Below are 26954 nucleotides of genomic sequence, written 5' to 3' on the forward strand. Positions count from 1 at the left end.
ATGGTAAATTCCAGAGGGCGCTACCTTTGTAACACAGGACGCGCGACAACGAACGGCCGTACCAAAACATAAAATCCAAACCAAAAGCAAAATTCTAACATGCCCAACAAGAAAAGTCCTCTTCAGGAGGTGCAACGAGAAGGCGACACGCTAAAAAGAGATGTTAGTACACAACTACATTAACTTCAGCTTGAAATTGTGTACTAGCCTAGGCCTAGCCTAGTACTAGTAGGCTACCACACTACTAGCATAAATCATGGGTAGCTAGAGGTCTGTCTACCTAGCTAGGGCCGTAGGCCTTGGGGCCTAGTACTAGTACTACTACTACTACTAGGCTACTAGGACCCTAGCCTAGGCCCTAGGAATAGGATATGCCTAGCCCTAAGCTAAGTCTTAACTAATTCATGTGGTGGCAGGTCAAAACGGCAATAAACCAAAACGGCAATGACCTAAACGGCAATCACCAAAATAGCAATGAACCAGAACGGCAATGACAAGTACCAAAACGGAAACGGACCAAAACTGCAATGACAAGTACCAAAATGGCAAAGGAACGAAATCAATGCAAGACTAGCATGTGCCAGGCGTAGGCCGCAGTTATAATTTTCGACATCGTTTTGATATTGTACCAATAGGCAACTAATATTGCCATGGGCTCTTTTTCCCACTTTCAATGTTTATTATTATTATTATTATTATTATTATTATTATTATTATTATTATTATTATTATTATTATTATTATTATTTTGCATTTTTTTACTTTTATAACATAAATTGTTTAGCCTCATTTTGTCTGTATTTGAAAGTTTTATTTGTTTAAATGTTTTACTGCTTTTACATATTGTTTCTCCCCCCAATCTTTTTAATATTGGATTTGTATGACTATTTTTATGATTATTATTATTATTACAGTATTATTATTATTATTAATGATATTATTGTTAATGATATTATTGCTGATGCTAGCCTCATTTTTACCATATTTAATTGTAGTAAACTTTCATGTTTATAATTAGTTAATTTTTTTTGCATTTTTACTTTTGTAACATAAATTATTTAGCATCGTTTGGTCTTGCCGTTTTGACTTACTGCTGTTTTTGTCTATTGCCTTTCTGGTCAAAAAGTGTTGCTGTTTTGGTTTTTGACCATTTTGGTCATTGCCGTTTTGTCCAGAAACCATTCATGTAAGTCTAAGATGTACCAAACCTAGGCGCTGAAAAATCTGGCATTGAGGCGTTGAATATTCCGTCAAGTTTGCAATGCCTGAGAAAATTCTCATTTAAAAATGTTATTATGAAAGAAGAAGCCTAGAAGCCTAGGCCTACCTACTTAAGCCTCCGGCCTTGGGCAGTCTCAGGAGATGTCACTCCACCATATTCGACCACATACTGTATGAGGGGTCCCAAGTTGGAAGAAGTTGTTTCCAGGATATCTGTTTTCTTTCAATCTTAGCACATCTTTGTTTTGCTCAGTCCTTATATAGTCCACACGGTGATACTAATCGACACAGACTTCTGTTAGAGAAATGATAATAAAGGGGGTAATACTAGTAGAAAAAACATGCAGATTTAATAATTTTGCAGAAGATGGGTTAATTTTTTTGGGAGATCCAGTTGCGGGAGTGTGAGAGGCTGTCCCAATTTCCGGGAGGCTCCCATAACTTGTGGGGGACTTGGAACCCCTGATATACAACTTCATTCTGACATAATACAGGAGTTTCATCTTCTTCAGCACATGCATCGGTTGACGTTCAACCATCCACCGATTAATTAATTTGCATGCACCATGTATAAACGCCCATGCAGGCGAAATCACAGACCCTAATTGCTAAAAAAGTTCTTTTGCTGTCCCCTAGAAATCATTATGGTTACTAATACCGATGAAGCGTGCACCGCACATAATAGATCACTTATGGCCAGTATTAGTAAATTACCACCCTTCATGTCTTCATACACATCATTAATTTTCTTAAGCACAGAAGGAGGCATGTCATTTTGATTTCAACATATAATAGGGATTTTGCTATTTTAGTAAAATCTATTAACTTTTTCACAACACTGATCTCAGCATGTATGCTTAACTGCATCTGGACTGAAATTGATTGGTAGATCCTATCGAGTATTGATGTAAAAGTTAGTTATGACCTTGCTCTTTTTTTTCCTCACAATGGTCATAAAGTGATATTTGGTACAATAAACTTCACAATTCTTTCAGGTTGATAAGTTTGTTGATGAATGTCAAAAGTTTATAGATGACACAACTGTTGCAAATAGTGACAAAAAACTGAAGACTTTGCAAAAAAGGTAAGCTAATTTACATAATAAAAGGATTAATTAATTAAATTAATTTTTATTTTCACTTGGGTGATGCTTCCCGCTTAGCAAATTTTCAGGGCACCTCTCTAAACAATCAAAATAATAAGATGCTTCATAAACCAAGTCTCATTATGTGGCTTGGTAGTGGAAATAATTTTAGCTCCGATGAGGAGCTCTAGAAACACTCAGCTGATAGATCTTTTTTAGCTCTACTGCCTCTATTATACTGCCCTCATGAGGAGCTCTTGAAACACTCGACTGATTGAATAATTGATTGATAATATATTGTTTTTAGATCTATTGCTTCTATTATACGGCCTTCATCAGAGCTTTTGTGATTATGAAAAATCCTGTATCGCATTAGATTTGAACGTAGGACCTTGTGATTGAGGGCAAGCAACCATCTTAACCATCAAAATACCTCTCCACTACTACTAAATGATTTAAAAATCATTTTTGGGGCTCTTAAATAGCTGAAATTAACTCCCTTGCATTCATCATTGACATTATAGAATCTATTTTTTTTTATCACTTGCATCTTTGTTGTTCTCCATTCATTGTTCATTTTTTTCACAAATAAGGCTACTTGTATGCTGCTTTCCATCTCTGGAATCAACCTGGTCCATCTCTCTGACTTGCAATGATTCTATTTATAAATGTGAACATTTTCAGTATATTTGTTAGCTTGTTTATTTAGGTAGGTATAATTTGTCATCTGTTATCCATAGATGCCAAGAATATGACAACAAAATCACTAGTTTATCACAGAAGGCAAGCAAACTAGATCGAGTGAATGAGCCATCTTCAACAAGCAAGTTTGAAGAAAAGAAACAACAAGAAATAAAACGTCTAGAAACACTCAAGGTATTTATTGTATATGTTCATGTCGGTATGAGTGAGGGAGTGTCTATGTAGATTTGTTACCTTTTTGCTTGTGGGTATAATGTGAGTGGCTATAATGGCTGTCACCTGGGTTTAATGGGTGTGTATGGAACCAGCGGTGGCCCCAGAAATTTTTAACAGCTGATCCGACATGTCCGACAAGGAGTCCGAACCAAGGGGCTGACTAGACTAGAGCCTCTGGTCAAGGTCCTGGGATAAGCATCACTGATAGGGTTCACAGGAAGAGTTTTTATGGCTTAGTATGAACAAAATTGTGCATTTAGACCACAATACTAGGAATTTGCAATCAAAATAATGTTATTTGTATAGGCAATTTATTATTTTTGATTTCGCAACCTCATTGTGGCGTTTCACGGTGGAGGCTCAGGCCTATCTGACGGGGGAAATTCCTCCTGCGCCCAGATGACGACACCACTGTATGGAAATAATTTGTGTGGTCTGCTCAGTATGTGTGTGGGGCTCTGCCTATTTGGTGGGGGCTGTATAGATACAGTATATCTAGGTGGGCAGGCTGTATCTAGTATGTATGTAATCAATTGAAAATTATTGAATTCCATCATTTTCCAAATTTTAGGTACAGCTTGATAGAATTTCGTCAAAACTAGAACCGGATGAAATAGAGGAAGAGTATCTAAGGTAAGAAATCTCACAATTGTAGTTATCACCTGTAGATCTTATAAACCAGAGCTTCTATCACTTCACAAAAATCATCGTCTAGATGTATTCAATAGTTATCTGTTATAAAATACTGTATTATAAGTTAATAATAATGTGCAGTCTCTAGCATAAAAAAAAAATCACTGTCAGTGAGAACGGTTGTATGCCACCACCTTTAATGTAATAGTAATTTGTTATGACAACATGTGCTATGGCGTGCATTCAAAAGATCATTTCTGATATCATTACTGAGTTTCCAAATTGCAGATTTGGCATGACACGTTTAACTTTTGAATTCTTCATCATAGTGTCTACTGCCCTCAATAGTGCAGTAGGCACAATATTAAAGTTTTGGAGGATATTGGAAAATGATATGATTCTTTGATGTGGTCACGTAGTAGAATAGTATGCAGACTATAGTGGAATATCATTCACCACAATATAACGTAGTAAAAAGGAATTACATAACAGAAACTTTCCTTGCCGTATGGTGCAATTTTTTGTCTTTATTTTCTCGGTTTTGAATTAACATATATGAATATGCCACCATTTTAATTGTGACCATGTAACAAAAGACATTCCTGAATCTTTGTGAACTATAATTAGTAGAGTCTTCACATTTTTAATGATAGTCAATTTCAAGCTTAATTTGAAACTTTTTTATGATTATTTTTTGCCATACTTTTTATTCAAAACTATAGAAATTTTCAGTATTTTAAATTTATGCGCAACCAAACACACTGCACCAAAGTAGTGCTTTTTCCATATAATGTTTTGTTTTCACCATAATATAATTTTTTTTTGCCATGCCATAATAATGTTTACAGGGAAATGAGTCAAGAATTAGATGATAATTCACCAAAACATGAAGGAAAACAGAATAGAAAACAGAGTAAGTCTCTAGGTGAGGATGTTGGATCTGATTTATCAGATGACGATGAAATTGAAAATGATCAGGATGAGGAAGAAGAGGATGAGGAGGAGGATGATGATGAAGAGGGCGAAAGCGACACTCAAGAAACCAAAGAATCTAAAGAGGATGAAGCAGAACGCAAGGAAGACAGCAAAACTCCTACTACTAAACAATCTGGTGAAGGTAGATTCAGTCGATTATCGATCTTCAGAAGGTCATCAAAAAAGAAAGAAGTGCCACCTGCAGTTGATGAGCAAGGTGGTGGTACAGATAGTAAAAAGAATAAAAAAGAAAAAGAAAAAACAGAAAAAGAGAAAAAAGAGCCTGAGAAGAAGAAAGAAAAACAAGATAAGAAACTAAAAGAAGAGGGAAAAACTACCAAAAAGGCGAAATCATCTGGAAAAGAAAAGAAAAATTCACCAAAACCAAATGACTCAGTGGAAGTTGATGATGCATCCAAGGAAGAAGAGAGTGTTGAAAAGGAAAAACCTGAGAAAGAAACCAAAACTGGTTGGCGTTTGTTTGGCAAACAAGACAGGTGATAAAAACTTGGGTGCTTGTACGTGGTCTGTCAATGTTGCCTAACCCACTTCTAAATGGGTGCTTGCACTTGGTCTGGTAATATTGCCTAACACACTTCGCATCAATGTTTGCACTTTTGTATTCTACTTCACTGCTAATTAAAGGTTTTCAATCCAATTTTGTATGTGTATATATAAAGTCTTGTTGTTTTTAGATATAGTTTCAACAAATCTTGAATGAATTATTATTGTTAAATTATTGTTAATTAAATTATTAGAACTATTAATTTTACTAGTTTACTAGTGAACAATTATAATAGTTTGAAGAATGGTTGCAATATTACACCATAAATATCAACAAATATTTAGTACTGTAATATAGCCCCTGCATGCTATTTTAGTTACCTTGTTTTTAAGTATTTTTCGGTACTTGCTTCTTTGGTGTTTGTGTAATCTGTTTTTTTTTTGTTGTGTTGGTATAATCTGGTTTTCTTATTTCTTTATGTGGTGTTGGTTTAATCTGGTGTTGTGTTGTGTTGGTATAATCTGTTTTTTAAGATTTATAAAAAGCACTCAATTTGTAACTGTGCTAATTGCTTAAATGTATATGGCTTATCTAAGTGCACGTAGTTCAAATATGAATGCTAAAGGCCAATTCTTACTTAAGCCGCAGGCGCACTTGGATTAATTGAGCTGGTTAGTTTTACCATAAGCCAAGGTAAAACTGAGTCCTGAAATCAACTAATGGGGGCACTAAATTGTACATGTGTGGTTGCCCAACAGAGCGGTAAAGGTCATAAATTCAGTGACTCTGGAATGGGTTAACGTGCTGTTAGCACTAAGCTTTTTGTCTTGGTAAAACTAGCTCGGTTAGTTTTTTCTGGGTAAACGGGTAACCACGTAATCAGTAAGTTGCCTGAGAGGTAAGTTTCCTGGGTTGCTTGCACTGGACTTATTGAGGATAAACTAACCAGCGTGTCAGTTTTACCAAAATAAATCCTGTGCTATTGCGGCTTTAGTTAAAACAAAAATGTGCAATGAAATTTAATGCTATAATGTGAGGCTGCTAGTTCATCATGTCATAGCCAAGTTAAATTGTGGTACTGACATTAATACAACATTTTGCTATGTGCAATGAAGATTACTTTTTTACTGTATTTTATCAATCAAAAAAATATATAACCCATGCATGTTGCAGTAATTGTTAGCAGTATAGTATTTAAATATTAAACATAATTACAAGATAAATACAGAAAATAGAATAATAGTTTGGAGGGTTTACATGCATCAGCTATTTTCTTATACTGTAGTGGTGTTGTAGAAAATGGTGGCTCCAGAAATTTGCCGACAAGAGGTCCAACATGTCCAATGGGAGTCTGAACCAATGGGCCGACGAGAACCTGGTCCGAGTCCCGGAATAAAAAATCCCTGGTAGCGTTCACTGGGAGAGTATTTATGGCTTAGTATGGTCCAAATTGTGTTTTTAGACCACAATATTAGGGCGTGGCAGTCAAAATAGCATTTAATTTTGAAAGGTGAATTATATATTTTTAATTTTTGATCCGATAACCTTGTAGTAGTGTCGGACTAGAGGGGGGAGGGGGGCCAGACCTGTCCAATGACGGACAAATGCCCCCCCCCCACACATGGCGCCACCACTGTACAAATAGTGTTGTATCATCAAGAGGAAGAGTTTGTATAAACTGCCATAAAAGGATTTAATGTAGAGCCAACCAAAAATATTATTTTGTGTTTTGTGATATTTGAAGATTATTTTTTTGTTTTACATTTTCAGGAAAATGAAGCAAGAAAATACAGGGTCTACTTCAAAGAAAAAAGAGGAAAAGAAAAATGGAAAGGGAAAAAAAGTAGAAGAGGAGAAAAGCAGTAAACGAAAAGCTACTGATATACAAGGGAAGAAAACGGATGTGAAGAAAGGAAAAATTGCGGAAGTGGATGAGGACGAGGATGAATATGAAGATGAGGAAGATGAATATGAGGTGGGATTTTTTTGTTCAAATCTAACTTAATCCAATTTACATGTTGAGGAAACTGTTTGAGTTTACGTATCTTCTGATAATTGTTGACAGGATGAAGAGGACTATGACGAACTGGACGAGGAGGAAGTGACAGAAGATGAGGAAGAATATGAAGAAGAAAGGTAATTTGCATAAATCAAACAATGCATTATTTAATCAGTCATTCTACCAATCAACCAATCAGTTGACATATACTATATAGTACACCTTAAAATGATCAACCTAATCATAATCATTATCATCATCATAAGAATTATCTTAATTACTATCATCATCATTTCTCCTAGACGGAGACTTTATTGAACTAGAGGCCTCTGGCCCTTATACAAATGTAAAAACAATAATATTAACAATTAGTGCTGCAAATAGGTGTCTTCCTTTAAAAGCAAAGTATACATATTTTGATAATTGGTATCATAACCACCATCATTTAGGGATGTAGTGGGTGGGGGGGCCACCAAGGCTTGAATTTTTCACCCAGTATAAAGTTAATTTCATGGCCCTCCACCCACTTTTATTAACTCACTTGTCCATTCTTAAAATCTACTCTTAGAGTTTACCAATGTTATCACCCATCCACCTGTGGTTTTCTAGAGCATTATAATTATAATTGTTATCATCTTCATTTTTATTAGCAATGGTCTGGGTCTGCAGCTGGTAGAAAAGCAGTGATTCTATTTAATAATGATATTAATGATAACATGATTTTGATTTGTTCAGATGGATCTGTTTGAAGCTGTATGTGATTACAATGCTGAGCAGGATGGAGACCTGAGTTTCAAAGTTGGAGACATCTTGACAATTATCAATACAAGGTGATAGCATTGATTACTATCTGATTTATTTTATAATGTATCATATATTTATTTAGTTGAACCATCAGCAAACTGTGATTTGCGAAAATATTTTGATGGGGTCACAAACTTCACAGAAATCATCAAAAATTAGCTTGCTTTAGTCAGTCACTCTCATTATATTAGCATTAATATACATGAAAACTAATGTTATTTTGTAATAATTTTCATTGTAATTTTTACCTTATAATGTAAGATTATATTAATAATTAATTAAAGATTATGACATATTTGGGTAAAAAACGTTGCATAAGATCAAGATGACTAATGCATTTGTGCATTAGGGGTCAGTGGTTTGGAACTAAATATTGAACTTTCAAACTGGGTCATCAGTCTAAAAGTTTGCAGAATGCTGTCTTGAATTTATCTATGTACTTAATGCTGATAAGCCATCCATCTTGCAATTGCAATTTCATGTTTGATTACATAACAAAGTATTTTCTTATCTCTATTTTAAATGTTGTAGGGAGGATGGGTGGTGGACTGCTGAAGATGAAGAGGGCAACAAGGGCCTTGTTCCCAGTACATACCTTAAGGTAAAGTAAAGTGAGCTTGCCTGCCTTCTGTTCAGGTGGGTATGATTGTGTGTGTGGTGGTGGAGGGGGAGGTGCGGCAAGATTGTGAGCTGGGTTATGGAGTGGGGAAATATTAATATGTTTAATAGGAAATTGAATTGGTATATTCCTTATGATGATCGATAATCTTGTAATTACAAGCAATCAGTTGTTTAATATGTTATCATATAATTTTATTAATAAATTTATCTGTATGAATACTATGGCCATTTAATCGTCTTAAATTGCATGTTTTATATTATTGCCCCCACCTCTTAGTTGCATTGCACCATGTATCAGATGGTCATCTCTTTTTTAATCCCCAATTATCTTTGTTAAGCTGCTTGATTTTTATAGTTTTTGATTGTTTTTAAAATACGATAATCTTGTTCAGTATGAGTTTATTAATATTTATATATTTATTGTTATGTTACTTTGGGAGTAAGGAATCTTAACTTTTTGTTTTGGTTCCTGCCTATTCCCTGAGTTGACTGTTTTTGTGTTTGTTTATGTTTTTGTTTTTGGCAATAAAAGAATAAAAATGAGAATTACATCTATCAGTAGTTTGAATAGAATATTTTCACATTAATGTATCAGAAAGAAAATTAAAATCATCTTAAAAACTCTTTTATGCAGATGAAGAAAGAACCAGAAGATTATAGGAACATCCAGTCACCAGAAGGTGAGATTTCACTCAACCATTCCACCTGATAGTCACAGTGGCTTACTTACAAATCTTACTGACTGTACATTTCCTACTAAAATATTACCCTAATATTATCTATACCAAATAGTTTAATATTATATTTATATTTGTTCTTACTTTTATATTTTGAATAGCATATTAATAAATGGTTTATTTATATTTAATGAAATTAACGTTTTTAGTCTTAGGGTATGATATTGAAACATCTATGCCCCGGGGCCCCCTACTTTTTTGAAAATCAAAAAATGAAAATAGAAAAGTAAATTCAAAGTTAAGTTTGTTGTTAGTACCAGTTCTGGCAGTCCAAAAGTCCCAGAGACCATATTTCCCCATTCATCATTCATAGACATAGAATTACCGTAAGGTCTGTCTCTTATACACATCTAGATGTGTATAAGAGACAGTGGGTGTGGGGCTGAGGTAGTCTGGACCTTTCTTCTGCAAAAATGCCTACCCTGTGTTCCCTCTATTTTGAATTCCTGAAATTGCCAGTAATAAAATTGGATTTGAATCGCACCATATGGTGCATGAAAGATGACCGATGCCAGCATCATTTCAATGGCTAATAGATGATTAATCTTCCAAGAAATTTGGTGAATTTGTTGTGTTTTGTGCCTAAAATACTGTCGCACTATTTTCAGACGCTCCTGAAACAGAACTATCTCGCAGGTAAATTTGAGATTTCCATAATCATAATCATTAAAATTTCCCAGTTTTGGAGGCATTTATAAGTTTGATATCCAACAAATAATTCTACAAATTGACTGAAATATTTTTTATTCTTGTAAAATAACTGATTTTGATATCACTTGAGAGGTAATAAAATTTATATAAATTTAATAAAACATGTACAATTTTCAAAACCAATATCGATTTCCTTTTCCATCTTGCCTATAAATGTAGCTTTTCTTGATGTCTGTTCCATGAATACTTACCAAGATAAACCGACTAATAAACTAAAATAACACACCCATGACAAAAATAGAACCAACCTATTGTATTAAAACTTGTTTTAAATACTTTTCATTCATTCATCTTGAATCTTGAAAGAACATGGAATATATGCATCATTTCTCTAATGACTGGAGATCAAACATACTTATACCTCCAAAATTTGGACTACTAAATTACTACTGTTTTAAGATTCAGTCTTTAATGACTTGCTTTTCTATCCCCTCCTCTATTACTATCTCTATGGAACATTGAAGATGATCCTTCTGATCCTGGGTAGTGTAAACATTTATATCTGAAATCATGATCTCATTGTTGCATGCTTTTCCTCATTGTAATAATTTCTCCTGCTGTCTTGCAAATTAGCATATCTGGTATTATTGACTGGGGGATCTGAAAGGGGTGTGTGATGTATAGTGAAGGGTGCTATCTGAAAGAATGAGGTGATATGTGATAATTTTAAAATAATTGAGTGTAATTTTGTTGCCTAATGGTGGTGCCTATGGGCTCAAGTCTTTTCTGAATGGGCAGAGACATGCTTCCCTTTCTCTGAGATTCACTACCAGCCACTGGGTCTTTCTTAATTTTTCAGTCCAATACGCTCACATAATTATTAGTTACGTGACCAAATATAGTGCAGTAGTATTATGCAGTGGTTTCAATACAATTGCTACACGCTATTGCTAACAGCTTTCGGTGATGCTTATTGGTCGGTTGAATCGGGAAGCCTTCCCGATTGCGTTGGGGAAGGCTACGCTGTAAACACTCGCACTCAAAACACTAGCGATTTTAAGGAAACTAGGCTTTAACATCTATCCACTCCCGCCATCAGTGTACTAATTTTTCAGTCTCTACACAGTACGCCCTTCTCCCAATCTCTATGACCACCTCTTGTTTTGCAACATTCTACAATATTTGGTAACCCTTGCATACTCCCTTTTCCCGGACTCCACTACAATCACTTCATTCCTAATCAAGTTAACATGTTAATTGCTGTGTCTAAACAAGATTGTAAATACTGCTATTTTGTATGGGATAGCGTTTTTTACCAGGTTCTCACAGCGTGTATCTTGTCTAGTGTGTGTATTAACAGATAATGTCCCTTGATGGCATATTGTAGCCAATAAAATTGATTGCTATATTTGTATGTGTTCCAGTACTGCAAGTCATACATGTTCACATGATTGTCACATGATCCAGTACTGCAACTCATACATGTTCACATGATTGTCACATGATCCAGTACTACCGGTCATACTTGTTCACATGATTGTCACATGATCCCCTAAAGTTGCATGTTTGAGAACCTTAACAAAAATCAGCTTTAAATTAATGGCAAGCTATAATTGCCTACACTGGATGGCTGGCTTGTATGGCTTGTATAGGTGAAATTATACCCTACTTATGTTTGCTGGCTAATATGAAAGTATGCTCCAATGCTTTGCCGATCTGCTCTGCTTTACTCTACGAACTGAGAAGGCTAGAAAAATTATAAAGATATTTTACAGTATAAAAAAAAATTAAAAATAATACTAGCAGTAATTACGATGAATAGGAATTGGATCACAATATCAATTCTGTAGACAAATGCTTCATGAGCTTTTCTTAAGAAATCTCACACATTTTGAATATTGTTGTGATATAAATATTTAATTTAATGTCATCCAACCTTTATGTAAGTTTCATTAGTTTTGTATGCGTAAAATGTATTCTAATGAAAATATAGTTATGTTTTATTTTTTTTTCTTTCATTTCAATAGTGGAAAAGTGCTGTGGAAAGGTCTTAGAAAGGCAGTTAGGGAGGTAATCTATTTCCTATCGGTATCATTTTTCTTAGTTAATGAAGAACTAAATTTATCCGTCATTTTATTGAAAAAAAAAAGAAATTTAAAATAGCATGCCATGAGTAGACTTTAAGTATAAGTCTACTGTTGGAAACCTACCAATATCTGTCAATGAGTAAATCTAGGCACTCACCGAATCTGATGGTCAATGGCAGGTGTGATTCAGTGGAGCATGAAACACCACAATGCGGGTGGCGCAGTGTGTAAGGTGTTGAACTTTTGATCGAGAGATTAGAGATGGGCAGAAAAAAAATAACAGAAGATGAAATAAAAATACAAATTTATTGTTGAATGTAAACAGTGAAGTAATGGGATGGTTAATGCTTTAAATTTATATAAATAGGAAGAAATATACATATCTTATTTTTTTGGAGATTATGCCAGGCATAATAAAAATAAAAAACAAAACTTGTTTTTTTCTGAAATATCCGGTTTTTCGCGGTAGTGGGTTTTTATTCCGAATTATAAATATTGGAGGGTGGCGGTTTCACCAAACAAGGTATAGGAGAAGTCTCGCCCTGTGCAATACCTTTATAAAATAGATATGTGTTCCAATGAAAAAAATTCCAAAGGTGTATACCACTTCATAGCTCAGTTGGTAGAGTACCCAACCAGTAATTTGCAAGGACTTGTGTTAAAATACTGATGGGAACAATACATTTTTCTCAAAACTTTATTATCATCTTTGTATGGTGGGTTCATCTGTAGGTCCTTTGTTAGTAATATCTCTATGCATAAAAAGAAAAATGTGTTACACTACTTAAAAAAAAGGGAATGTCAATATCAGTGCCATTCTGCCCTTTGGAGATTTTAACATATGATTTTTTTTTTCTCTAAGACAAGCGCAACTGATGTTCTATCAGCTATGGGTGCCATCCCATCTGGTTTCCGTCCCTCAACTACCGCCAAACTTCTTAAAGAAGGTAAACACTTTGCTTTATTAATTAATTTGTAAGTATACTGTATAACTTGTTGTTAATGTTTATATAAAAACATAGTTTGCAGTGTTAAAGGACTAATTTTACAGAGTGCTCTACTGTATGTGTATGACTAAATAAAGCCTGCTTCTTTTGTAGATCAGTACAGTCTACAATATTGTCTCACGCCTAAACTCAGCAAATCTAACCTATCCTTCAAAGACCTATTTTGGGATCCAGCTGCAAATGAGGTAAGATTGGGCCTTTCCAGATTGTCAATCAAACTTAACTGACCAATCAGAACAAGCGCACATATTGTCCCACATGTGTGTGTTTTACACAGGTACACTGTCGTTTTGTGGCATCTTTTGCAACAATATTCAATGGGCTGGGCTTGGTGCACAGGTCCTTTATTTATACCATTGACTTTCATAATTCATATTTTCATAGTATCATTGGGCATATTCGACTGGTTATTTTCGTTGACTACGATTTTTTTGTTGAGTATTAATTTCATTTGACTGGTTCGTAAATATACTTCGTTGACAATGAAAATTAACGTAAACCAGAGTGCGTTAATCAGCGTTAAGTTATCCATGTGACCAAAACAAATATGGCCGATTGGTGAGTTTAGAAACAACACTTGCGTTAATATAACTTTAGATTAAACTTCAGAAAATAAAAATTATAATATTTACCCACATGAAGTCAAAAAATAATTGTAGGCTAACAGAATTCAAAAACTGGATGAAAATTTTTTTTTACATAAAACCCATACTGCCACAAGTCCAAGCAATCTTGATTACGCAGTGTGTATCGTGGTAACTATGCAGCCATTTTAATTTGTCAAGTATTTACGAGTTTTCCCTATTTCGACTGGTCGTCTTCGTTAAAGTAGGATTTTACCACTGCACATGTTGGTGTGGTTTAACGAAGAACGATCATTCGAATACTTCCATTGTGTTTATCGGCACGTAAACAGTGGACTGGATCTGGATAGTTAATAGTAAAACTCATTTTGGAGCATCACACCGATTGGGTCAGAGTCACAGTATCTTGAGTTGCCAAGAAAGGGAAAAATGATGTACATAATTGGGAATGAAAACCATCAAAATGCATGCAAAAAAAAAAAAACAAATCACACCATGGACTATTTGTACCATGGAATATTCATAGCTCATAATCATCATACTGTTGGCTATTGTACCATGGCATAGTATCACGGCATAGTGCCACAAATTCTTAGTACCAGGGACTATGATGCCATGACTATTTATACCAAATGATAAGTACCACAGAATACCAATCATGCGAGTACCACAAAATCTTAATACCATGGACTATCATGCCATTTCTGTTTGTACCAAATGACCTACTGTAAGTACCATGGAATATCAACCATGACAGTCCCACAAAATCTTAGTACCATGGACTATCATGTCATGGCTATTTGTACCAAAGGGTTTAAGTATTGTATCATATAATACCATACTGTGGCAATGTACCACAAAATCTTAGTACCATATACTCTCATACCATGACTATAAAGTCCAGCAGTTTAGGCAAAATTTTGGCTCAATTGTGCACTTTTTGATAAAAGATAAAATTTGGCACTCATGTACTATGAACTATAGCGAATATTTTCATGTAGGGACAGACATCAACAGCATCCTCTGTTGACCAGAAATGGTAAATTTCTATTTTTAGCCATTTTCATTGTAAGATTGTGCTTTAAATCAACTAGGAGTCATTGTCATGTTAAGATCAAGGAGGCCCTCTACATTAGTTGGGAACAACCTAATTTAAACAAGGAGGTGGCACATTGTAAAATTACTTTAACTCTTTAATAGCCTCATTCATTCCAGTGGCGGATCCAGGAATTGGTAATAATAATAATAATACTTTATTTGAAAAACTACGCCTTTCCATCGGCGGCACATATCACACGTAGCAAATGGCGGTGCGTTCATAAAGAAAAAACATTTAAAAAAGCAGTGTAGACAGAAACACAACAATGTACAATACGGTGACTCAAGATGAACAATAACATTTTTTAAAAGTACTCTTTAGTCAAACACTGTTTCTTTTTATAATAAAAACGAAGTAAGTGACAATTTCATTCATATATGAATATTCATCAAAAATTGGGTTTTACAATATAATAATATCTTTTCTCTGTTGCCATGCTATTTTTAAATACGAGATAGAAAGATTGTTCATAAATTTGGTAGTTTCCAAGAAGTATGTCCATTTTAGTGTTACACTCTCCACTCATGAATAAGTGCCATAAATATTAATCAGAATTTGACGTGATTTTCTTTTCCGCGGCGATATATTCATCAGATCTTATTTTGTAAAGTGTTCTACATGTTTATGTTAACATGTAAAGTGTTCTACATGTTAACATAAAATGTATGATATCCTCCTCATTTTCATGGCAAAGAGGGCAGTATATATCAACAGTAGAATCATATTTACATACTATGGCATTAAGTTGGTATTAAGAGGGTATTGGATCTTGCTTTAAACTTTAAACTGCTTCCGTAGAAATCAGTTTCATTTTTTAAATAATCATCCATTTTGGGGAATTCCTTAATTCTAATATAATAAATAAGGGATGATTTGTTAACTGCATTACTAAACCATTTGACATTACTCAACTCGATGTTTCTATGTTTATAATAGAAGGGGCCCAGAGAGGGACTTTCACAGATGAAGTGTCTTTACTACCTCAGCCCCACTATGGGAGGAGCAGAGGGAAGAAAATGAGGCATGTCATGGCAAAATGGTTAAGTTGTCGCACAGGCCAGTATTGAGTAAATGAGCTATCAAATATGGGAGCTCAAAAAATTGCCTAAAAATCCAAATTTGTTTTTCATTATGGATCAAAAGTTTAATGTCTTATTAATCATGTACCAAAGTATTAGTTCTGGAAGTGGTTAACAAATTGTTTATTTAATGTTATTTTGATAGCTCATTCTATTAAATAACGTATACACAAATAACTTTGAAAGGCAATTACTCAAAATCATGTTTATCTTGACTCTAAGAGTACTGTACTTTCACTTTCCAATAACTTAGGCTTGAAATGTCCAATTTCAATGAATGACCCCTCATTTTAAAGATCACATACTCAGGTATATGAAAATACCAACAACTTGAATTTCAATTTTTGCTACAACTTGGCCATTTTGCCACAACCTGCCTCAAATTGTCATTATGGCACCTCAAGATTCCGGAAATGCATTCTTAGACTCAAAATTTGAGTAGAAAAAAAAATCTTGACAAATTTAGGGGAACGCGGGCTGGCTAGGCTTCCCCCTGAACCACCACTGCATTCTGTCTTCCCACTGGTCCAAATTGATTCACCTTATTCTTTCATTACTCCCTTGCTATATATAAGCTTAATGTTCAGTATATGTAACTCACACATGATAATGATCAAAACATGTCATGGTATAAACTTGTGACAATATACTGTAGTATGAAGATTTTTATCTTTTAAGGATTTTGACTTTGATACAATGCACTTTCAAAATTTGTTTAAAATTACTTCCTTTAAATTCTTAGAAACTGGTTTAGTTTACGTGTTTCTGTTCCTGTTTGCTTTTAATTAAGAGTGATATGACTTGGATTTGGTTTTATATGTATACATTCAGTTACGTTATGATGTAGTTGTTTTACTTTATTTATTTTACTTTCGAAAACTGTTACAGATTCGTGCGAGGAATATGAAAATGCAGAAGGTTGTAGTACTGACTGGTGTAAGAAACATTCCAAAAGTTGGCGTTGGTAAGAATTATATAAACAAAATATAATCAAAACATGTATCTTTACGATAATATAACAGTGTGAATTTGTATTGTTCAAAAATTTGCCAAAAACCATTCACACAGCTTGTAGGCCTCAAGCAACTACTAAAAAAAACACCCCAAAAACATTAATACTTACTATACATAGCAATGATAAGAAATTTCTAAAGATTTAATTTATGGAATAATTGATTGATTGATTGATTAATTGAATTGTTGATTGATGGATTAATTAATTAGATAATTGATTGAATGATTGAATGATTGATCTAATCAATTAATCTATCCGATCAAGTTTATGGCAACATAAGTAATTTCTAAAGAATTAAGTAATAAGTATAATGAATTGATATTAATCCGGTCAATTTATGAATCCGATCAATTTAGAGATCTGATCGATTTTATAGCAAAATGATAAAGTAATTTCTAAAGAATTAAATAATTGTTTTTAGTTGATTTTATTATTTGAATGATTGATTGACTGAATAATTGATTGATTGTTTAATTAAATAATTTATTAATTAATTGAATAATTTATTAATTGATTAATCAGATCAATCTATGGATCCAATCAATTTATAGATATGATCGATTTTATGGTATTGAAAATTGATTCTACCAGAGCCTACACCTGTAACAAAACACTGTATTTCCTTCATCATACATTGAGATGAACAATTTATGTATTAATAATAGCAAAACCAGATAAATCACACTTTTATTTTTGTCTTGATGTTTGTGATGTATTTCATTTCATTTATTCGTCACATGTCAAAAAATATGTAAATAAAATCAAATTATAATGAGACTCAGGCTTGCCAAAAAGAGTTTGAAGATCGTTGTCGAGTCGGTCACCAACATTTACAAGCACAATTAAAATTAGCAATAGAATATATATAAACATTAAATTTCATACAATATAAATATACTATACATTAACTATTATGATAATAATGATGATAATAATTGATAAAAGATTCTTTTTTAAAAATATTTTAGGTTAAAATATACATTTCATGAAAGGTAGTACACAATAATAATAAGGATAATAATAACAACCAAACATGCCAAGACTGCGCACAAAGATTCAAATCTCCCGAAAAATGTTCTTTTAGTTTATTTTAAAAAGTACCAATTCCAAACAAAAGCAGTTTTGTATTATTTTACTTCTTCTTTACGAGCCTTTTCCTCCTCAAATATATGAAATTAAATGAAATTGATAATTTTATACATGAATAAATAGACAGATAAACTTTATTGTCATGAACACATACGATATCATGGGCCTAGTTGTAAAAATAAGGATTTCCTGCATTTGTTTTTCTTGCACTTTAATAGATGGAATCTACCCAATTGAGGGAGTGTAATGTACTATTACTCAACATAATTTAAGAAAAAAACTGAAACATAAAAAGAAGAAAGGTGAATATGAAGAGGTGAATAAAATAAAAGGGTTTAGAATTAATAATAATAATAATAATTATAATAATTATAATAAGAATAAGTAATAATAATGTTATATAAAATATAATAATAATAATAACATTGTTATTATTTCAAACAATAATAATAATGATAGATCATAAAAAGCTCATACAATATCATATGCCGAGTTCTGAAAAATGAATTTCCTGTATTAGTTTGACTTGCACATTTAAAGACGGAACTTACCCAATTGATTGAGAGTGTAATGCACTATTAACATAATTTAAAATTGTTCTAACTTGCTTTACTGAGGCATGAAAAATTGGGAAAGGAAGAATGTAAATAAATGAATGGATTAATTAATAATAATATGATTAGTGCAATGGTTATGGCTCGGACTTAACTCTGAGGTTGGGTTTTGAAAGTTGCTTGTGTCCTTTAGGCAAAACACTATCTCTAAATTTTTTTCTCCCTCTACCCAGGAAGGAGCATAAGGGGATATTGGCTGTGCAGGAGGATGGCAAACGCTCCACAGCCTTCCACAGTCTGGCCCAAATGCCTAGGAAAGTGATGAGCACTCCGGCCTGTGACCCCTGAGCTTCAAGTTTCGACCTTTACCTACTTATTTATAATAGCACATATTGCAATAGACTTTCTCTATGCACTTTACATTATTATCTCCGGTCACTGACACAATCACTTAGGGAACACATACTCAGTTCTCTTATGATCACCATTCTATAAGAAGCTGGAATTTGCATTTGGTATTGTATATTTGGCTTGGTACATGTACCCTCATATAACCCTGGGTGGGGAGAGACAGTGTGGATAAATTGTGCCCTGCCCACAAACATAAGTGGAACCCACAGCGAGTGACTGGAAACCCTTACCTTAAGGTTTAAAGCATCAATTGCCACTCCTACACCAGTCATGCCACTCTCCACCAATAGTTATTTTTGTAGCTTTTAATGTTGCATATTACTTAAAGGAGTAGGTTTGTGCAATCAATCACTTAATTTATCAACCCATCAATTAATTAATCAATCAATCAAGCAATCAATATTAATCAATACTGTCAGTCAATCAATCAATCAGTCAGAAGTTGTACTATATTTGAAAAGCTCCACTTTCTGGACTATATTATTATTTATAATATAATATAAGATATTGCCAACTAAATATTGTGCTATATAAAATGTTTGTAATTTTGTTTGCTTAAAGGAGTAGAAGTGAAGAGCAGACATGTTAGACTGTGCTTATTCAATGGTGAAAAGGTTTGTGTATAACATTATTTGATTCTAGATATTAAAATACCATAAACTATAGGCCTCCATGCAGTATGATGGGTGGATTCAAGGGTGGGGGAGGTGCCTTGCTGACCTGCCTCCTCTAACTTTTAAAATTTTTTTTATAAAGTGGAGAAAGACCGTAACGTTTAAATTCTGAGTGTGAGTATGCCATTTCCGTCAATCTAGAGGTACCATTCAGGGGCGGATATCCCCCGTGCCCCCCTACTGGTTCCGCCCCTGCCATTCATAAATTTTCTTACCTCATCTCCAACCGTGGAGGAGCTAAGTGTTTAGAAAAAAAGTCAGATACACAAAAGCTTGATATAAATATTTAAAATATTAAGTAAAGTGATACTTTTGCTTTAGTTATTGTTTATGATGAAAGACTACTACAGCTCACATTATTGATACTAAACTAATGATTCCGGGATATATAAACAAGAAGAAAGAAAAAGATAATACTATTGCTTCACTTATTGTTTATAATGAAAGACTACTTCAGCTCACATTATTGATACTAAACTAATGATTCCGGGATATAAACAAGAAGAAAGTTAATATACTGCATTAACAATAATTAAATAAGTGAAAACAAATTACACATTAAAAAGTACAAAATTAGAAAAGAAAAACATGACTTCAAATTAAAAGTACATCATTTTTTTTTATTACTTTAAAGAAGATTTTTAGAAGTCTAAAGAAGATGCTACTGTACTCATTTTATTTGTATTTTATGCTATAGACTAATACGGCTCTTACTTTTATTATTTTATAATTTTTTTAAAAGCACATCAAGAAAAACTAAAAGGAAGAAAGAGAAAGAGGATTCATGATTAAAAATACAAACATCCTATTACACGAAAATATACACTAGGCTACTTCCTGTTGTCTAGACCATCTTGTGAAAGTCCCTCATTGGTCTGCTCTACTTCGAATTCCTTTTTATCTGCAACCAAGTACAAACCCCTATTTTGTTTGTATAAAAATTATATTATACAGTAGAACCCCTATAAGGGTACCTTCTGATTTGGGTGGCTGTTGTGTTGAAAGATATATTTTCTCAAAAAAAAGCATGTCCCCTTAACAAAGGTGTTCCAAATACTTATGTTATTAACTACTTGTGGTATATTTTCAACAAAAGTGGTATTAGTTTAAAGATAATATCATATATATGATGACAAAATCTGCGAAAGGATTAAAACTTGGATCGCTTCCTTGTAATGCAATTGAATGCCAACTACTAGGCTACTGGGGCTTTGGTATGATTCTTACTTTTGTATGTTTTAACCACAATTGATTGCAGCCCCCTCCCCCTCCCACTGGATTCATATCTTAAAAGTTTGCGCTTGACGGAAATGACCTATAAATATTGCCCCAGCTGGATTTCAAACTCAGATCTTCTTTTATATGTGCAGAATTTTAAAAAGAATCAAAATAAATATATTACTATTTATGTATTGTTAGGTACTCAGCAATATTCATACAGTGCAAGCAACATGGACTGAAGTTGATGATAAATCTTGGAGGTTCTCTCCAAAGGTAAATGATGAACACTGTCGTAATGGATATTATGTGATGGTCTTACACATTTTTTATTGTAGTGTCAACCAATTTATGTGCGTTATTATTACATTTATTTAAAATTTATTTCATTTTTTTGTCTATTATGATTCTTGTATTATTTTTATTGAATTCATTATTATTCTTAGTATTTTTTTATATAATCAATTTACATTTTACATTACGATAATTTGTTGTATTTTAAATTATATTCACATCCTGTTATTGGTGTTTTACACTGTTGGATGTAATAAAAAATTACTAAAAAAAAAAAAAAAAGTAATTAACTTGGCATAAGGTGATGCTTATGAGTTATATTATTTTTATGTTAATTATATTATTGTATAATGCCTTGAAATATTGTGCTGTGTATGACAAATCTATGTTATTAGGATTATTGTTATTAAGGTTATTAAAATTATTGTTCTTAATATTTTTTACTATTTTGACTATTATTATGATCCTTGTTTTATTATAGTTATCAATATTATTAACATCATTATTAATTGATGCCATAGTATAACATACTACAAGTATATATATATATATATATAGATAGCTAAAATTATTTTAATTGTTTTTTTTATTAGTGTTATTATATTTGAAATTCAACACTGAAATGATAATATTGAGATTCTTAAATATTAATAATAACATTGCATGTTTTATCTGCAGCATAAATTATCATTTTTTTTTTCACATGCTTAAGGTTACAGGAGTTCTACCAAGTATTCTAGATGGAGATTGCTTCCTTAGAACAAATAGTACTGATGAAAATTTAGGTAAGACATAAGGATTAATGTACCGTAATTAAGAAAAATTGGGCTCCTCTATTATTATTACCCTGTCTGTGTCTGTGCGAAGCTGCTAGCGCAATGCCGACAAACGCCGGAAAATAATTACAGTAGTAGTAGTAGTTGTAGTTACATTACCAGATGTGCTAAGTTGCAAGATCTGGTTAATGACCTTTTCTGATTTTATTTTGCTGGGTATGGTGATACAATTAATTGATAGTAAAGTAGTATAAACATTGGAGACTGGTTATTTTCCAGGAGACCTTGCTTGCGGGAGGCTATCCTAATTTCATTACTGTAAATATTCAAAATGAGTGATGTTTTCGAGTGAAAGATGCACCAACCATGATTTTTGCACCTCTCTTTAATAATCTCTGCAGTGCTTATTATGAGACATATACTATTTGTGACATTATTTTCAGGTTTACTGATAGAGTTATGCCTGTACTATGTCAGAACAGTAAGTTTAATTTTTACATTTTTATTGACTTCCTTGGTTCAGGCTTTACTTGTACCACAGTTATCTGTAGTGGATTTATTATTTCATGTTTTCTGTATTGTTTAGTACACCGTTCCGCAACCTATGGGTTGTGACCCAATGTTTGAGTTGAGAAAAAAAAATTGATGGGTCGCCTAAAAAACGAATGAAGACAAACAAAATTAAACTACAGTAAACGAAAGTACAATTTAAGTGTGGCAAGTGCGTCAGTTTACTTTGGTTATGCGTGCGTTATCACAGTTTCATGTTTAAAATACACTATCAAAACATTTGTACTTCAGGTATGACAACTTTAAAGTATTAGTTTTGTTCATTTTAATGTGTTAGGCTTTCAGCTGCAAATTATGATGAGAAAACATTTTTAAATTTAATGTGTCTCTGTCTTCGCATAACACATAAATCTCTGGCAGCACTAGGAATTTATAATAAAATGTCAGTTAATCATTAATTTAAAAAAAATTCTAACTTACTGAAAAATTTGATAACTTGTGTGATTTTGTTAAATGGATACTTCAAAGTTATATTTTTCCTTTTTATGGGTTTAACATAGTGATTTTGTGGGTAATAATATCTTTTAATCAATTTACAAAAGAACCAAGTGGGTGGTACTTCCCGCTATAAAACGACGGATGTTTTATTGACTTTCGGTTCAATGGGTCGCGTCTGAGTGCTTGACATATAATTTGGGTCGTGGGCTAAAATGGTTGCGGAACGGGAATTTAGTATATTGTTTTTTGTATTGTATTCTTATATCTTTAAGTGCCAGTGACAAATAATATTTTTTTACAGGCACTATACAAATTTCCCAATTTATTTATTTATTTAGTACAAGGTATCATTAATTAAAACAAATATAATAGATGACAGAAAAAAAACAAACCCAAGTATGTGAAGTTTATGAATATAATCTTTGTACATGTCAAGTTTATGTTTTTGGAATTGGATTTTTTTTTGTGGCTACACAAAGTCTGACTACAAATAATGACTTCGGCAGTACACCTATCGACGACTCTTTTGTTATTGTTTTTCTAAAGAGCGTGCTGCTCTTTTTGATGTGCACATTGGCCATATTACACACCTGACAGCTTAAAACATGTCATCTTATAAATTGTGCGCTATTGTAAATTGCTGAAAACCAAGCAGAAGAATTATGTAACTAAAGATCTGGAAGAATCTCCACAGTGGCTACCATCAATTTTGCTGATTTAAAAAAATAATTTTTTAAAAAATTTCATCAAATTAAAAAAAAAAAAAATTATCATTTTACTGTATTACTTTTTTTACATTCATTTATTGACTAGAAATTATATGTCTGATCACTGAATCTTCATCTGCCAAGTATTAATTCTTTCTTGTTTTTTTATTTAGGCATTTATAATTTCACCTGTACTCATACTTCATTTGTGTATTAACGCTTTTTTAATTACTTTTTTTAATCAGAAAGTCTATGCTTAAACTTTTGTAACTTATATAGGCCTCCATATTTTTTCCCTATGTTTTACCATTAACTCTTGTGCCATATATATTTTAATTAAGTTTGAAAAAATTAATAAACTGATTCCGAGCTGATGCTAAAACTGACTGAGCTAAGCTACTTTCTATTGAAATGTGATCTGTATATACTTTGTGCATCATATTTTGAGTCCTAAAATATGTGATCTGAAGTTGCAAATTTTATTGCTTTTCCACAGAAAACAGGTGAGAAAGGTGAATTCAGCTGTGGGTGGGTCAACCTACCACTGTTTGACCCGACAACCGGAGCGCCTATACTTAATAAGTAAGTCTTATGCTAAAAAAAAGACTGAAATTCATTATTAGATCTTTATATGTTAAATATTGCCCATGAATCCCAATGGTTGTTGAAAATGTTTCAAGCAATGTTCAAATATTGTCATCTGCATTTTACAAGTACTGTATTATTTTACAGTTGTTGATTTTTTTGGTCGTAAGTAGTATAGTAGTTTGGACGGCAGGAAAGATTTGGGTTGGGGTTTCAATATCTCAGTGTGCATTTCGCTTGTGTCCTTAAGCAAGGGACTTATTATTATTATTATTATTGTTATTACTATTATTATAATTGTTATTATTATTATTATAATTGTTATTGTTATTATTATTAATAATATTATTATTATTATTGTTATTATTATTGTTATTGTTATAATTGTTATTGTTATTATTATTATTATTATTATTATGATTGTTATTAATATTATGATGATTATTAATATTATTATTATTGTTATTATTATTATTATTATTATTATTATTATTATTATTATTATGATTATTAATATTATTTCCCGAAGTATAAAATTTCACTGACATTTCTATAATCATCACAATCGATTTAGATGGTCCTGATGTTGATGAATACCTGAATTCTGGAACTAATCTTCAATAACTGTTAATTAAACTACAAATATAATTTAGGTCAACCTGTACTTTAAGCCAATTGTCTACTACATCAAATTTGTGTGATGTGCCCAAATATGGACATATCACACTTTTGTCACATAAAATTTGATAGTGTGGGCAGCTTTCCAATGTATGGTTTAAATGGTTTTAATAACCTTTGATATAGGTATGCAAAGTTGAAACTACAAGAGGGCAATATTGGAAATGAAAGCTAATTTTTGAACCATTAGTATTCATATCTTAACTTCATATTAATATAATTATTATTTTTTCAGTTTCTGTTTGCTTTTTATTTATATGAAAGTGCATGATCAAATGACAAGCTTCCTTGTTTTTCTTTTTATTTTTTAGTTAAATGTTTCTTTGAAAGTTTGTTTTGGAAGTTTTAGATGAATAAAAAAAAATATAATTTTTCAACATTCATTTTAAATTATAATTTTAAACTCAAACTTCAGGAATAGTAAGATTAAAAGTTATACTTTATTTATTACACAAAAACCCAATTCACACAAAATTCACGTTCTACACCCCATTCTGGTTATGGAGGCTTGTTTCTCAATAGTGAGGTGCGAGTTCACAGCCTTTTTGTGAACTTGGGTCACATATTTTGTGACAAATGTATGTGATATGCCCATATATGGGCATGATGATGTCATATTAAACCCAAATATGGGCATATCAGTTATTTCTCACTTGAAATTTGATAGTGTGGATAAAAATCTAAAAATACTGTAGCCAGTGGAAGTCTAAATAGGAGCTGTGCTTAGTCTACTTAATAGTTTACAGTATTTGATATATGTATACAGTACAGTATTTTATTATGTGCTCAAGTAGGAACATGCTATAATCGTATCAAGAAACGAAAAGTAGGAAGAAATTTAGGAATAACTTCATTTAAATTTTGACCTTGATATCATCATCATTACTGTCATCATTGCTCTCATCGTTGTAATAAGATGGTTTTAAATTCTAATTATAATTTAATTATTGTTATTTCATTTAATCATCATCATCATTGTCAACATTGCCATCATTGCTATAATAGCATGGTTTATATATTCTAATGGTATTATTATTGTTTTTATTAATGTTGTTTTTGTTATAATTTTCATTATCTATTATGTTCATTATGCCAAATTATGGATCCAGAGACCAAGAATAATAATAAGAAATACTGCAAACCTAGTGCATTCCTAGCAAAAGGCGCAGTATGAATCCCCATTTTTTTTCATATATTTTTTTACAGTAATTTTTTTTTTTTTAATAGAAATTATGAACTTGATGTTAAAGGCGGAACACCCTATGAACAGGACGTAGAAGTTGATCCTTCCATTTCAAGAAAAGGTAAAGTTTTTAACCTCTATCCTTGGAATAATGTGTTTATATTTCAGGTGTCCCATGTTGGAAGAAAACACATCCAGAAAATGTGTTTAAATGAGCTTTCTTAACACATTTAAATATGTTCTGCTTTTGATGGTGACACCCATTGGCACTGACTTCCAGGAGACAATTGATAATACAGTGGTAAAAAATTTGGAAATATCGTGAATTTGTGTGGTTATTTCCGGGAGGGTTTTGCTTGCGTGCGGGAGTGCAAGAGGCCTACTGATTTACGGGAGACTTTCGCAAATTATGGGAGACTTGGGCCCATAATGTTTATAAAGCTAATATTTATTGAAAATTAGATTAATATTTGAATGATCATCTTTGATTACAGCCTCAACAAGTAAATTTCGTTCCATGTTGTCGGTCAACAAACAACCCAGACTGAGCCTCAAGCTACTAGGTCCAACTAAAGAACAGAAGACATCTATGGAGTAAGATTTTAAATTATTTTGAAATTTTAACAGTTATATTTGGTACAAAGTTGCATTTTCATGTAGGAAATTACCACACATAGATTACAATAGTCACGAGAGTGTCTACTGTATGCAAATCAGCCAGTAATTTTATTGATAAGTTCTTTATTTTAAAAACCGCA

At 32.5% G+C, this 26954-nt stretch overlaps 1 protein-coding gene across 1 annotated transcript; it reads left to right on the top strand.

Annotated features, from left to right (window-relative positions):
• The first annotated feature begins 8 nt into the window (after positions 1-8).
• On the top strand, positions 9-26943 carry LOC117116008 (nephrocystin-1-like). The gene is made up of 23 exons (XM_033259938.1): positions 9-162; positions 2217-2305; positions 3046-3181; positions 3795-3856; positions 4705-5328; positions 7107-7311; positions 7402-7472; positions 7986-8007; positions 8071-8165; positions 8671-8740; positions 9395-9440; positions 10106-10133; positions 12176-12218; positions 13098-13182; positions 13336-13427; positions 16893-16968; positions 19635-19687; positions 21167-21241; positions 21972-22044; positions 22479-22516; positions 24247-24332; positions 26241-26317; positions 26691-26943. Exons 1-23 carry the CDS (start codon positions 100-102, stop codon positions 26792-26794), a joined length of 2313 nt encoding a protein of 770 aa, XP_033115829.1. The 5' UTR covers positions 9-99; the 3' UTR covers positions 26795-26943.
• The last annotated feature ends 11 nt before the right edge of the window (positions 26944-26954 follow it).

Source organism: Anneissia japonica, unplaced genomic scaffold, assembly GCF_011630105.1.
Source record: "Anneissia japonica isolate Jap-2015-1 unplaced genomic scaffold, ASM1163010v1 scaffold287743_len2803612_cov181, whole genome shotgun sequence".
Taxonomy (NCBI): domain Eukaryota; kingdom Metazoa; phylum Echinodermata; class Crinoidea; order Comatulida; family Comatulidae; genus Anneissia; species Anneissia japonica.